Genomic DNA, 15,782 nt, shown 5'->3' with positions numbered 1-15,782 from the left:
GCAAACATCTAGGCCTTTTCCAATTTCTAAGCAGAAAATGTACCGGGAGTTTCAATCCGAAAGACAAACGCAAGGCCTTACACTCTTGTTTATTATACAAATCCCTCCACAAGACTATAAAACGTAAACGTAACGTGATGTCCAAATAACTTTATTTTATGTGCATTTAATCTGCGTTGACGAACTAAATTAAATAATAAATTATATAAATAAACTTTTTGTCTCGTAAATGTTTTGAGGTGTTGAATTATGTGGAGTTCCGTAGGTGCTTGCTCCTTAAATTTAAATAATTATCGTTAACGATTGATTGATCCCAAGATGAAAAATCGGCATTGATCCAACTCTTAAATTTATACTCAGGATTTACAACTGAACCCAGAAAAACAAATATTCGTGTAACTATTCGTACGTTGTTATTGTTTTTATAACCACTTTTTAAAATTGTTTAAAATAAATAATTACAATAATGTTCAGCATATTTATTCCATACTTAATAGCCAATAGAAATTGAACTCGTAAGTGGTAACATTATCATTCAGTTAAGCCAACGATGAAAATTAAAATTCTAATAATAAATTATACGTTTCCCAATATGAGATATATAGTACAAATTATTGACACTATTAAAACAAAATGCTAATACGATTGTCATTGATATTCCATTTGAATGCACAAATAATATATTATTACGATTTGCATATTTCAATTAATGACGTTTATAGTTTTTAATCAGCATAACAGTGGCCATGCTTAATTTTTAGACCTATTTATTTATATCACGAATCAATGTGCGCATTAACCATATTTCTTAAATAAATATTTTATTTTATTTCTTGACAAAATTTATTCCTCGACAAAGATTTAGCAGTTACCCTTTATTAAGTATTAACAAACACTCTTGATTGAACCTTGGACAATTTTCAAATGTAATTATACAACTCGTCAAAGCAGAAATGTCTAATAAATAATGCATACGGCACAATTTATTTAACTTAACAATTCCAAAAAGTTTCTTAGAAAGTCTCACAATGTAATTATTGTTAAAGATTTTTAATGTTTTAATAACTTTTTATCTGACCTTATTATAAATGTATTTACAATTTGGTTGATTGCATACTTTTTCTTAAATTATGTTATAATATAGGTACTATACCTATTTAGAGTTATGTCATAATTAGATAATACTTGTATAAATTTCCGTTTTCTTCAATTTTTATTTCAAATTTTCATGATATAAATTTAATTGTAGTTCTTGAATCTTTCTATATAATTTGAAAATAATGACGTGATGAATTGCTTTTGAAATAATTAAAACTAACATATTATTTCAAACAAAAAATAAACTAATCAATAACAAAGATGTTCCAGGTTAATACAAATATATTATTTCAAGCGAATAAAATTAATAATAATAAACTAATATGGACTTACCTGCTACCAAAGACCAACATCATTAAATATAAAATAAGACGTTTATTAAGATTAGTGTTTTTTAAAGTTTTGATCACGGTTATATTATATTGTTACACTCTGCCTCTTGACATGGTGATCGAAACAAAAAAAAAAAAACTGCAATATACCTAATACTGTTATACATTATTTTTATAAGAACCCTATTTGTCTTATCTGACACAGACATCATTAGAATTTTGTCTATTCTAATTTTACGAAAAATACATTCTTCATTGTGATAGTATGAGCATATAATAATATGTCTTACTTCGATTAATATTCACATTTATCGTATTTGGACATTTCGGCTTGGCCATCTCGGCGTGGGTCTATTTCGGCGTAGTCATTTTTTCATTTAACCGCGTTTAGATGATAAAATGTTAGCATTGCTTATATTTTACTTATATATATATATATATGTAATTTATCAGTTTTTATCTGACTTTTGTCAGATGAAGCGGCAAATCGTCGGCTTAATCTACAATTGGCAGTTGACCACCCGGCACTATGGGCATTTATATCATGCTTAAGGAGAATACAAAGTGGCCGAGACACCTTCTTTTGCCAATTAGAAACAGGCAAAAGTCCACCAAAAAAGAAAAAAAATACATTGACGTCGATAAACGTATTTTAAAATTAGTCAGCGATTATGATAATCGTAATATTATGAGTTTTTTAAGAGGAATAGCACATCATTTAAGTATGATGACCTGAATATTTTTATTTGTAATTTTAATAGCATTCACCTTATTTTAATTAAATTTGTATTCTTTATTTATTTTTTATTATTCATTATTATTTATTTATTATATTTATATTTTATAGTGACCTACCTAATTTCTTAAAATGGCCCTACGGCCTGCACCGAAACGGCCCTAGACCGAATTTGTTCACACTACCGCTATACGCTGAACAAGTACATAAATGTGCGGTCTAGCGTGTTGCGGTAGTGTGAACAAATTGGCTGTATGATCGACAACTAAGAGAATACGACATGACACGTTGAACATTTTCATCGGCTTTAATTCACCCACCTAATCTCAGAACTTGGAAAGTACATATGATGCACACGAAATATACAGACCAATGACTTTAAGTCTTATTCTCGTTATATTCACCTTATAATGTTTGGTTTTTTAGTAGGTACCTGTGGCGTATTGGAATTATTGTATTAATAACATGTGAGCTAAGCAAAAAAAGGAACATAGCGGTTTTATGTCTCACTGACGAATTGTTTATTTTAATGACTAAAAAAAATGTTACTGGATTTCACTGTGATATTGGGTACGATAGTAAAAGTGCGCACGACAGGGAGATGAAACCCACCGGGCGGTATGACAGTCGGTGCAATGCCAGAAATGAAGTGAACCCATGAACTGCGGCAGGATATATTTAGTATTGACCAGTGCAATGCCAAATAATCCGACCATTGCACTAGTTACCGATATAAATACCGTCCGATAGGTTTTGGGTATGGATGTTTCTACCTGAAATGCGCAAGTCTGCCCGGGTGGGTCTTGCTACTGATCAGGTAAAAGACTGGTTGTTGGTTGACGGTCGTGTGGCCTTTTGTATGCTGTTTATCGACGATTATTTCAGCCGGTTCTGTGACAGACCGGTGAGGTTAGTTTTCCGAAACCACAAAAGCGCAATCGCAGATAAACCCATAAATAATAATTATATAATTAAGAAAAGGACTAGATAATAATAATTACAATAACAGTATGATATAAGACGGACTGGAGGGCAGGGGTGTGCGTTATCTTGCGACTGTGTAAGTGAACAATACCTATACCTACCTACTAACCTTACATAAGCGATATTTATAAGGTTTGTGGACGTCCAACCCTGGCCCAGTTCATTGAACAATGGTGACTTGGAAATAATACAAGTAGAAATGTGAATAAAACAATTTTTAAAATCACCGATAATTTAAGACAATGAGATAATATTATAATAAATAAATAAACGTTTAGTATTACACAAGATGTGTATTAGGCGCATCTTCATAAAATATTTAATACTTTCAACGAGTGTTCAATTCGATTTTATTCGGATCGAGTAGGTGCCAGTTATTGATACGGTGCTGAAATCCCATTCATTGAACGAGAATGACGTTGATAAATTAATCCATTAAAGTTAATTTAAACCCAAAAATAATTACACAAAATCCTTATTTAAAATGTGGTAATCAACAGTGCTGTCACTGATGCACGTTAAACTCCAAATTCATTTTGCCGTGACCAAATAATATAATTCATATATTTTGTAAATTAAATAATAAAGTATTATAAATTATACTAAAATTTAACAAATATAACGCTAACAATTCAAACAATATCCAACACAACTCAACGATCCCGTGGAGAAATATTTTAAGTAAAGAAATTTGTAAATACGCAATACCGTACTGGTGTCTGATACTAACCTAAGCTTAGGGGAGGGGGCACTAAAACATAAAATAATAATATTCTTTTTCCAAAAAAGACAATTCAAAAATAGAAATTTTACAATTTGTTCAACTGCAAAATAAAGTATGTTGCAATCACTAAAGCTAAATTAAATGGTTATTAATTATAATGCGGTTAAATAAAATCGATTAACAACAGTCAAGGGCGATGGAAATAAGCGATCTAAATAAGAAGTCGATAAGTTATCATTGTGATCTAGTACCCGAATCATGGTTGATGTTGGTATATAAATATTCATAACTTTTAACTTATTTGTTGTTTTTTTCGATTAAGGATTTCAATTATTTTCTTTTATCAAATTTCATTTCATCAGGGTGTTATGAATGTATTATGAAAAAATATAGACAAGGCAACAAAAGTAATCAAAATAATCAAAACGTACTTCACACATAATAATATTCTGATTAATTTTTTTTTATATAAGTATACTTGATAAAAATGATAAAAAAAAATACTCTTGTTATTGAACGTGCGAGCGTATTACCTTTCATAAGTCTGTAGCTGGTTACTTCTAAGGAAATTACTTTTTTTTTTCTAAAGAACAATAATATTTGATTGCGTTTTTCCTCAGTATCGCTGTAACCATAATGCCGTTGGCTTTTTTTTTTTTAGCAGGACTTGTTTACACGTTACAACGAGTTGTAAAAATTAATTATCTCTGCGTTAATTATTCATAGTTAACAAAACCACAATATTTAACCGTTTAATGTGAGTTGAGAAATTGTTCAAACTTGTACACTGTACATATTATTATTTGCTCTGTGCTTTCCTAGAAGGTGTAATACTGTGACATACTACTTACCGACTCACATGTACTGATGTATTTAATTTTAATTTTTGTTATGTTTTTAATTTCATCAAAAATCATTATCTTTGCGGTCTCATTTTCAATAATTAATGTGGGATGAATGAGACCGTGCCTATATTATAATTAATTAAAAAATTAACTTTAAAAGAAAAATAGGCTTTTGTTAAATAAAATAAACTTATCCGTCACCCGCCTTACACACAATGTATATATATATTTCCTTTTTATTTTTGTGTTTTCAGAAAAGTGAGCTACTACACATAGATATAGTCAATCTACGTTTCCCCCCCCAAAAAAGAAAAAACTGACACGTAAAGCTCTCACTGCGAAATGCATATACATGTTTACTTGTTATTTTTTTCTGAAAAGTTTCCAACCAAAAGTTTGCCTCAAGGTAAACGAATAACCAACTCGGATTACGTTTCCCTCTGTACACCAACATAAAGTTTGGGCGTGGACACTGAAGCAAATATTATACACTAGTCCATATAAATATATATTAACCAAAGTTGCCGTCCAACGGTGTACAGTTGAAAATGTTTAACAGTCGTTTAAAAAAAGTATAATACAATATAATATCATCGTCGTCAAAACTATTTCGGAGCGAACTCTTTGAGAAAAAAACCAAACTATACACAATGTATTATGGTTACGTTTGAAATGTTTGGTATAGTTGGATAATAACCACTATAGATACAACATACTTATAAATATTGCTAAATATTGAAAAATCAAAACAACTCGATAATATTGGGCTACTCGCTTTGCGTTTATAAGTATATACTTTATAAACTATAGCATAATATGTCGGTCTCATAGGTGAAACTTTGGCTAAAATACAGGGCCGGGGCACGAATAATTATTATACTTGAGATTACAAACTCGCTGCTTACCTGCAACTCGCCCACAAATCATTTTTATATCGTAACTTTATTTATTCGTAAATGCATCTTGTTGATTTTATATTCATATTTTTACCATGGATTCATATTTAATCTATGGTTTTATATCTCAAGGTGGACAACCGTATCGAGGATTAAGACACATCGACACAATGTATAAGTTTCGTGTATGTTGAGTTTCATATTTTAACCAGAAGCGTAGGTATAACATCTGATTCTGGTTCTTTTGTTTAACTATTATTGATCATAACATTTCGTAAATATCGAAAGTAGTATTATATCCTTCACATATTTGCTGATAGAGAGTCGACATTTTAGACATTTCGTCTTCTGCAGTTTTGGAACAATGAAATTCTCGTCGAGGCACGGCGTCGAGGTCGTGTAAGTTTGATGTGCGTTTGGTTCACCTGGGAGGAAAGCTTTTAGTTCAGTTACGAATTCGTAATATTTGCGTGATGCTCGTGATTTACGAGAGTTTAACGTGTACATTCCGTAGTTATTGCTTTTTAACAAAGCTACCATGTATGGCCGCACATAAAAAACATCAAAATGCTCGTGTACGGCGCCTCTATAGGCGTACATTATTTAAAATTGTATTAAATGTAACATGTTATATTTTATGCGAAAATTCCACTTTAAGCATATTTATTAACTATTGATAACACGTTGGAACTATTTGAATAAAAAGCTTAAAATTATATCATTAAGAACGTCGTAATATGTTTCAAAATATAATACACTATGTATTATACGTGTGCTATATGGTGTTAAATAGACTTGACAATAGTCATTAACTAGGTATATATAAAAAAAACTACTCACAGTGTTTTTTATTTTTAAATTCAGTTTATCATAAGACCTTTTGAAAAAAGACCGGAATAACTTCAAGCATTTTCAATTGGTGTATATAAACCCATTTGGAAAGGCCGGAACTTTGTAGTGAATTTTAAAAGGCAAAAAGGTTCTTTCCGCCCAAATTTTGTCTTTTATACTATCGTAGTTTAATAAGAAAAAATTATACACATTGAATAAACATTCGTTTGAATAAAATATTCATGAAAAAGTAATATCAAACTATTGTTGATATAGCAAAATAAAAAATTTTTTTTTAACGTTGTATAGTTATTTAAATGTTAATTCATACATTTTTAATGTAATTATAATTTATCACACTTCAATCATAAACAATTTAAGATTCAAATATGAGTGCATAAGTGATGTATGACCCATTTATGATTTTTAAATAAAAAATGTTCTAAAAATGTTTTTGTCAGACATCATTATAAATTATTATAATTCATTTTATCAATCGAGATTTTGTTAAACCCGCTTTTAATTAAATAAGATCAATTGTACTTCATACTAATATACTATTATTGTAAGGTCCCATGTTCATTTATTATACATTTTAGAAATATTGTGTTCTCGAGAAATAATATCATAAGAATTAATTTAATTCCAACCATGATACCTACATATTTCTTGTCACCCTAATGTGTGTCTTAATTTATTTTATTATTTATAATATTCTCCAACGAATTCGTTAAAAATAATTACAAAACAAACATCGGAAATATTTGGTAAACTTGCATTTCAATCAATTCATTTAAAACTAAAATTGAATTTTATTACTATACTATTTTTTTTATTTTAAATATTTCGTTGAAGTATTTATATATTTTAGTTGTACACACTCAATAATAAAAATGAGTGGTATCATCAAATTAAGTGTTAATAGAGATAAACCGAGGGAAAATGTTGTCTAGTTAAAAATTGTGAAAAAAAAAACGTTCTGAATCCCATTATACTATATAATTTATACATGCACTTACAACCCAGATTTCATGTTAATTCATAATTTATTCAAGTATAAAAGCCATTAAAGATTTAAATAATAGACCTATCTTTCGATTCAGCCCTAGTGTCCATAAATTATTTTGACACAAACTTTATACTATTGTACTGTACGGCGAGTATAGTTTTACACGGACATATTTATATTTGGCCTTATTTTACTACGAATTTCGCTCTTGTACACATAATAATATTATTGCTGTGATTCACCCTTTGCGTTTTCGGAAAGAAAAACACCAAAACAAAACATCGCGCCGTTCTGGTGGCTAATCGTACTACAGTATACGTGGTATTTGGTTACACGAGCATATTTAGTGTTGATTCTCTGCAAACACAAACCCTTGCACACTAAACCAAAACTGGACCTAACCACGCCACACGGCATAATAATAATATTACGATTTACGATTCAGTGTTTATTTACAATCATCTGTAGCTTTTAGTCACAATGTCTAGAGCTAATCGTTATGATATTATTAGCTTACCGAAATTAATATATAATATTATATTTCGAATCACAAATCATCTGCCTCCAGACTCCATTTCGTACGGTCTAATAAAATTGGGAAACGATGACATTATTATTATTTTAACTTTTTTATGAATAATTCATCAGGTAACGGAATCACCAATGACGCGCGTAAAGTTAGGTTAGTGCAATATGACACACATAAAATACCGTCGGTACCTACGGCAGTGAAATACGACGTCAGACGGAATTATTTCAACTCAATTCGCATAAAAACAAAATGTGCGAAATAATGCATATTATAAACACTCGAATGCAATAACAATAATATGTTTGATATCCGCAATGGAAAATATAAAACGAACGTTAAATCTTTTTTTTATGCGTGGGGCTATTTATCGCGCTTAAATTATCATATTCAGATTCAGTTTAATATTATAATTTATGACAAAACCGTGTAAACACGCGGGGCTTAGGTTTATGATATTTTATTTCGTTTTCGTTCCCCGTATACAGCTTTATGCAAACATCGAAACAATCCAGATTTGTTTTGTACATTTTTTTCCCCGACTTAGAAAATACTCGTATGCATATTATGAGGAGTATTTTTTGAGCGAACGGTGTTTCTGAACGTAAATAATATTGTGTGTAGCCGTTGTAGGGAATAATATATCGTGTTTAAAAATGTACACTTACCACCTTCTGATTGAAAATCTAAGGAGCTATTCGTCTTTGTGTGCTCGGAGTTTTCAGACGTGGCCTATATTTCAATGTTTCTCGGCAACGATATTTGCACGGTCATACAACAATTTACTTGTCAGAATATTCCGCACTCGCATAACGATTTCGAAAAGTTTTCTAAAAGGTTTTTAAACGAAAATATAATGTATAATTTCAAAGACCAACGATTTTCTCAATCAATAGATACCCCCGAAACTTCTTTTCAATCCATTTAAGCTTGATTATGGTCTGAAACTGTTCCTTTTCATTAGTTATAGATATATGTGCTATTATATGTTTCAAGTGCTCAAATGGATTCACGAGCACACAAATATATGTAGTGTAATAATACTTTGTCAAACTATTATCTATAGCCCAACGTAAAACTATCATCAGAAAAACACTACCCATAAGTGTCCAGTATGAGTGTTTACAATCAATAAAACAATGGCTGAACTGATTAACTATTTGAACATATATGTATATACACTGTATAGTACTCACTACTCAGTAGTACCTTATACAAGTCTCTGTGCATGATTATAATATAAAGGTGACATAATAATAAAAGTTGTATGATAAATAAAATTGAATATCGGTAATAACATTAATATCGCATGATAGAAATTAAAGAATTTGTTTGAAATTCATAATATTTAATATATTATGTTAAATATAACACATATATTATTTTCTTGGAACAAATCTGAGCTCAAACGACGGACAAATGAAAAACATTTTGAACAACTTATAGAAGTTACACCTCGCAATGAGGTTTATTTAACAGTATAAATAAGTGTAATAACAATAACTTTTAAGATGATTTAATTCGTTGTTCGTTTGAATTGTCTTGAATTTTGTCTCGAATTTTTTTGAAAAAAATTGCCAAGCAAAGAACACGTCTTATCCGTAGCTTAAGTTGTATTATATTTTATAATGACCTCCTCCTCCCCGGCTTCGCGTCAAAAAGGTTTTTGGCTTTTGATCCTACGACCATTACCATATAAATTATACCGCGGTATAGGTATAATTCATTACGCTCGAACGATAATAATTATTATAATACGTCGTTGCAAGCAGGCCCTTAACGGGATAAACCGGACGACTTTGTGGCGGGGCCGGGGTCGATTTCCCGCGTTCTCTCGAGTTTCCGAAAGGCTGATCGAACGACTGAAGCTTTTTTGGGCGGCGGCGGTTTACTCGCGTACATAATTTTCTTCGGAATGCCAGTCGCGTAATACATTATTGTCTGTATATGGCGAAAGTGTTTTTACACATGTGTGACCGGGCAAATCGACCGAATCTTCGGATGGCATCGCTCGGTTTATTTTTATTATCATCCCCCCGACCCTTAATCGCGTTGTTTCGGTTGGAAAATTGACAACGTCGCTGCAGTGTGTGTATATATATATGATATAACTGCGGCGCGCAGATCGTACAACAAAGTTCAGAGATGTTTCGTCGCTCGTGTAATATAATAATATATTATACAATATATGTTTACCGTCTACATATATAGATGTATAGACGAGTTTCGGTTCTAAAATATAATATATACGCGAACAATAAAATTCCGAGTACAAAAGGTTAGAAAAATGTAGCGACTTTATAACACTTTATTTGTATTTAATATATTACGTAGGTGGCGATAATACGCCATACACAGACATCGCCGTATACGATTTTTGAAAACGCATTTTCCCTGCCTCCATGGTACAGACTCTATACGTGGTGCATGTGGGTGATTGGGGTTACCGAATATTATGCAAACGGGTGTGCCCTATCAAAATTTAATCTTTATATTTAAATAACGTGAGCCCCCCCCCCCTCTTCGAGAATTTGACTATTTCTCCGTCGGGTATGATTGAATTGCACTTATTTTAGTCGAATTGCACTTGGGTTTAAAAACGGTAAATGTCGAACTGCATTGACGTCTAACGCACGGTGCATAGCATTGAAAACGATTTTCTTTTACGAACAATAAACTTATAAACGTGTATTCGAAAGTCGTAAGTCGCGAGTCTATAATATTATCTAACCCGTACAGGCGCGACGACATAAAACACTATTGTTTTTTGAAGATTATCGTTTGTTGTTGCGAAATGATGACAATGTTTTCGTTTCGTGTATTTTTTTTTCAAACATTTTAGCAGACTGCAGTGAATAACTAAAGTACCCACGCGTTGTGCACGGGAAAAAAATAATGTTTTGTCTCTGGCTTTTGGATTATTTAAAAGTCCAACTACTGAAATATTTAGCGAATAGAATAGTTTTTAATAACGCGTGTATCGTTATAGGTAAATAAAGACGCCTTAACGATCGTTTTATTACGAGGTATGGGTCGTGCAATGTAACTGCTGTGTTTGTAGCTGACAAAACGGTCGATGTGATTTCAGTAAAATAACAATACGCCGTCGTATTTAAGGGGTAAAATAATAAAACATTTTATTTTATTTGTTTATAAGAGAGCGGCGTTACATTATATTCGTCGTTCTATGGGTTTTTCGTTTTTTACTTGCAAACAAAGACGGCTAATTATTGCGAAATATAATAAGCCGCCGTCGTCGTTTGGTGATCAGCATTTCGCCCAGTCACAAATAATAATATATATATTACGTCTTTTCTCCGATATAAATAAATTATAATCTCCCTCGACAAATGACCGTGTTCGGTCGACTACAGCGACTACGGTCGCTCAACAATATTCGATCACATTATTACTATCAAACATCTTTGTTTTGCATGCGAATCCGCTCGGAGTTTCGGAGAATAGGCGGTGAAAAAAAAACAAATCCCTCGGGATGATCGCCATGGAAAATATGGCGCTACTAGTTTTTACAATCATCGTTTTGGCAGAGTACCCGAGCGCGAATGAGCTGCTGCAGGTTTTGTTCGATTGAACGATTTTTCCGCCGGCCACGAGATGATTTAATAAATTCGCGATTTCCCGTCGATCCGGTCTCGCTACCCCCTCAGCCCCCCCCCTCGAAATCACGCACACACACACACTCACCACTGTGAGAACACCACCTCCGCCATCCCACCCACGTGTGTCGTCTAGACTTGAGGCAGCCGGTCGCTGATGGCCCGGCTGAAATCCGTTACGTACACGAGCACTGAGTATTTTGGTCGTCCGAGCACACGTTGTTGTTCTGCAGGTCGACGACGACGTTTCCGCAGACCACGATTGTTATAATACCACGTTTTATAGTATTTGTCGGGATGAAAATATATAAGAATAATATTCTACTCATCTCGTCCACTCTCTCGCCCTCTCTGCCCGCCACTGCCCTCCCAGATTTATCATCCGACAACCGTCGCAGAAATACCGTCGTTATACCGGGCCCAAGACAAACGGCCATAGACGCGGGCGGTTCTCCGCTGTCAAAACGCTGCAAAAAAGCCGACCGTCGCTCGAATAAAAAGCAATACGGATCTTCAACACAAACGTCCAATTAAAAAAAAAACATGGCGTTGAAGAAACGTCGTACAATATTTTCTTTTGTCGGCTGCACAAAGGAAATGTAGGTTAAAATAGTACGCACCTACTGCAGTACAATACTGTACTGATATTGATATCATTAATTAATCATGCCGACGTCGATGCATAAAATAATTAGTGTGTATAGCCTCCGACAGCAAACGTATACAAAATAATATGCCGATTCCATTATTCATTATAATTTACTTTTAGTCGGTAACAGTATTGATGAGAACTACAGCTTTGTCTATAGTCCACCACGTAGCCGCTGTTTGTTCATTACAAATTATATGCGTCATTATTATTATTATTGTGTATTTGTATGATTTAAGTAATATATTATCATGACATTCCCGCACATAGTAATCACATAGGTATACTAATATTCTTTTTAAACGACCCCGAACCGCTTTATTGGATATTATGCTTCCGGGGCAGTTTTTTTTTTTAAATACGTGACAAAATCCACATTTTTTGAATAATTATGAAATTTAAAACCTTTTCCAGCTATCCTCGTTGAAAAAGTAGGTACTGTTTTTGTTTGTGGGATGTTTTTTTTTTTTTTTGTATCTTCATGTATCGCTCGACGATTTCAGCATCATCAGTATTATTTTGAATGAGATTTAGGATCCCCACAAGCACGTTATATTATTATTATTATTATTATGCTTAGCGAAGCAAGCTTTCGTAGAAAGCTTTTCGTATATACATACCAATATAGTAATGATATATACTTGTCACTTGCGTGTCTCCGTGGCGTGCATGCAAAATTAAAATTGCGATTTAATAACCAGCTTGTGCACAACCGCGGTACTGATATACTTGCATTGTGCAAACGCTCGTAACTCAAGTCCTCGCGATAATTAGTGCGAGGGTTTTTCACCGGTAAATTTTTTTTCACAAATCAGACAAGAACGAAACACGTCCACGACAGTATAGGTAACATATTTGACATATTCTTCTTTAGTTTCTCCCGGCGGTTCCAAAATTAAGCGTATAGACGGTTGCAGGTGTATACTGTTCGCGATACGTTCATACATGATCCACGGCCAGAAACAAGGATATAAGATTAGACGATAAACGTCATCCTTACCGGCGTGACATCAGATAATATATGTTCCACCCCGTGGGAATTGTCTCTGAGTAACTTTGATATTGTCAGCAATTTGCAGTTGTCCTATCCGAAACACTATAATATGCTCTACAGACCGTACAAATTTTTGTGGTATGATAATATTATATTAATCTTATACGAACCACTGTAAGTATTTTAGTTACACCTATATATTGCAAGTTCAATAAATATGATTGTAATGCCAATTCAATCGACTTTTTCCTCGGAAATTATAATTTTATAAGACATGAAGGTATAAGACCTTCACAATTTTCCACCATCGGTTTGATTTGAAATGTCATTAGACATTCATTTTTACGGAATATATTATTGAGTATGACATTTGAGTATTTAAAAAAAAATAATAAAAATAAAAACTACTCCGTTTTATTATCGTAACGATATGGCTTAGCAGGATTTACAGAACTACACTCATCATTGCTATTATATAACAGCTACACAATAGATGACGTATATTTATAAAGGCATCATTGTGTTTAGAATAATCGCGTCACATCTTTCCACGGGGCTAATCTCTCTTGATAGTGTAACATCAACGTTGGCACAAAGTCTTCTACGGAGTCTTCGTACTTCAGAGTGACGCCATTTTGTGACAAATTCAAGTTTTTATTCAATGGTTTGCCCAAGTACTTCATTTTGTAGGTCCATATTTTTGGGTTGTACACCGAATAACGTTCCATTATCCGGCGAACAGTGTCCTCCAAACATATCTAAAACGTAGCATAATATCTATTAAGGCCGCCATACGATGTATTGATATGACTTTAATATTATTTAGAAATCGCCACCTGCGTTCAACGTGTCAATTTTTAATCACATTTTGAAGAAATAAAAAATAAACTCGCCAGCCCAATTTGTTGACAAACAATCACATTATTATGTATTATAAATATTACATAATAATAATCTTTATGTGCGATATGAAAATATGTATGCACAGCTGCTGTCGTCAGAATTCGATCGCAGAATAGAAAAAAATAACAAATAATCTATAAGATTAGAGTGATTGGAGATCGCATCGGTGCACCCATCGACTCACTTCTGCAGCCCTTATATTGTATCGTACCTACCCTTATTGTCGCACTCCGTTTAATGAGCGGATTAGTCACTCGGACGTTGATGGGTCTGACCGTTTCCACGCCAACGTTGTACTTGTCGTCCGCCCACCACGGAGTCGTTATAATTTCCGGTTCCCAGTCCACGTCCGGTTCGAATTTCGGCTGGTGGGGTATCCTGAACGGCAGCTTAGACACGCGGGCGCCGGTTTCGGGGTGGAGACGCGTTTTCAGCTGCAGTTTTTAAATGGCCAGAGTTTTGGTTCTCGTTAATATGATATACATGTGCACGCGGTTGTGTGGGTTGTTTAGGAGTAAAATTTAATATGAACATTACAATTGTTTTCTTTTTAAGAAGCGGGAAAAAAATTTCCGAAATCTATGAAATAGTGTAAAAACGGTTTATTACGAAAAGGAAGTTGAATTGAATAGTAATACATCTTATTAGATTACCAATTGATGTGTAATCAATATTAATTTTCGAACACGATTAATTGTTTTAAATTGTTTTTGGCAACATAATGTTATTATCATATAACGTCATATTGTGCTCACGATAATTTCGCCGAGTCCATTCTTTTCGAACCAGTAAGATACGTCTTTCCCGGCTTCCCGAAGTATCGGATTCACCAGATCCCCGTCGTGTCCGAACTCCTCGATAAGGCCGGAAACGTTTTTCACCGACCCGTATATCGTCAACCAACAGTCCTCGCGCGTCTTGTGGCTCCACACTTCTTCCGGCAGGAAATACGTATTGCGCCACGCCATAACGGTACTAATAGAAAATATATGAGTACGTATAGGTATATATAAATCGCCGTCGTCAACTTTTAACGAATAAGTTGATGGTTATGTGTACACCATGTATGCATATTTAATCTTGTATTTAAATAACTGTCCATGTTTCGTTGGCTGCAAATGACCAAATATTATTGTTATTAATTATAGTACGAGTAGTTATAGTTTTCTTCTAGGCCGAGATTACGCGCTTATTGACATGATATGGTATTATCTATAATATTGTCGTTGTTTTTCGTCCTGGCAATGGAAGACGATTGTTTGACCTCAACCGTTGGCCGCTATATAAAAAAAGTCATTGTCTTAATAATAATAATAATAATAATAATAATAATAATAAAAATGAATTTTAATATTACCCTCGTATTTAATAGTTGCGATTCTTATTAGTATTCTTATAATTTTTGTTTTTTTGTTACAGTGTCCGATTTCACGCAAGAGTTGTCCCAAATGTACGAACAACACGCAGCCGAGCTGCAACTGCTAGTCACGAATTTCCGAAAGAAAAACACCGATCTCAGGAAGGACAGGTATACTGCCTATATATATTATAAACACCTACACCTATTAAAAAGGTCGAGGGACGTAAAGCAAATAGACTTTGAGAGAGAACGAGACGGGGAAAAGAGGCTTTTTT

The 15,782-nt window shown here is 33.2% G+C and overlaps 2 protein-coding genes across 10 annotated transcripts in view; one reads left to right on the top strand and one right to left on the bottom strand.

The window, feature by feature from the left end:
• Window positions 1-15,782, top strand: part of LOC111030999 — a 268,635-nt gene that overhangs the window by 121,706 nt on the left and 131,147 nt on the right. For all 9 annotated transcript variants that reach the window (XM_022310755.1, XM_022310760.1, XM_022310758.1 and 6 more), the window contains exon 4: window positions 15,567-15,675. In XM_022310755.1, coding sequence (XP_022166447.1) covers window positions 15,567-15,675 — 109 coding nt within the window. The remainder of the gene's footprint in view (window positions 1-15,566; window positions 15,676-15,782) is intronic.
• LOC111031001 (cytochrome b5 domain-containing protein 1-like) lies at window positions 13,769-15,115 on the bottom strand. Its single transcript, XM_022310762.1, has 3 exons — window positions 14,903-15,115; window positions 14,363-14,581; window positions 13,769-14,002 (listed from the first exon to the last, which is right to left on the bottom strand). Exons 1-3 carry the CDS (start codon window positions 15,113-15,115, stop codon window positions 13,769-13,771), a joined length of 666 nt encoding a protein of 221 aa, XP_022166454.1.

The sequence above is a fragment of the Myzus persicae genome, unplaced genomic scaffold (genome assembly GCF_001856785.1).
Source record: "Myzus persicae strain clone G006 unplaced genomic scaffold, MPER_G0061.0, whole genome shotgun sequence".
Taxonomy (NCBI): domain Eukaryota; kingdom Metazoa; phylum Arthropoda; class Insecta; order Hemiptera; family Aphididae; genus Myzus; species Myzus persicae.
Note: the sequence above shows the minus strand (reverse complement) of the source record. Positions and strands in the feature narration are given on the sequence as shown.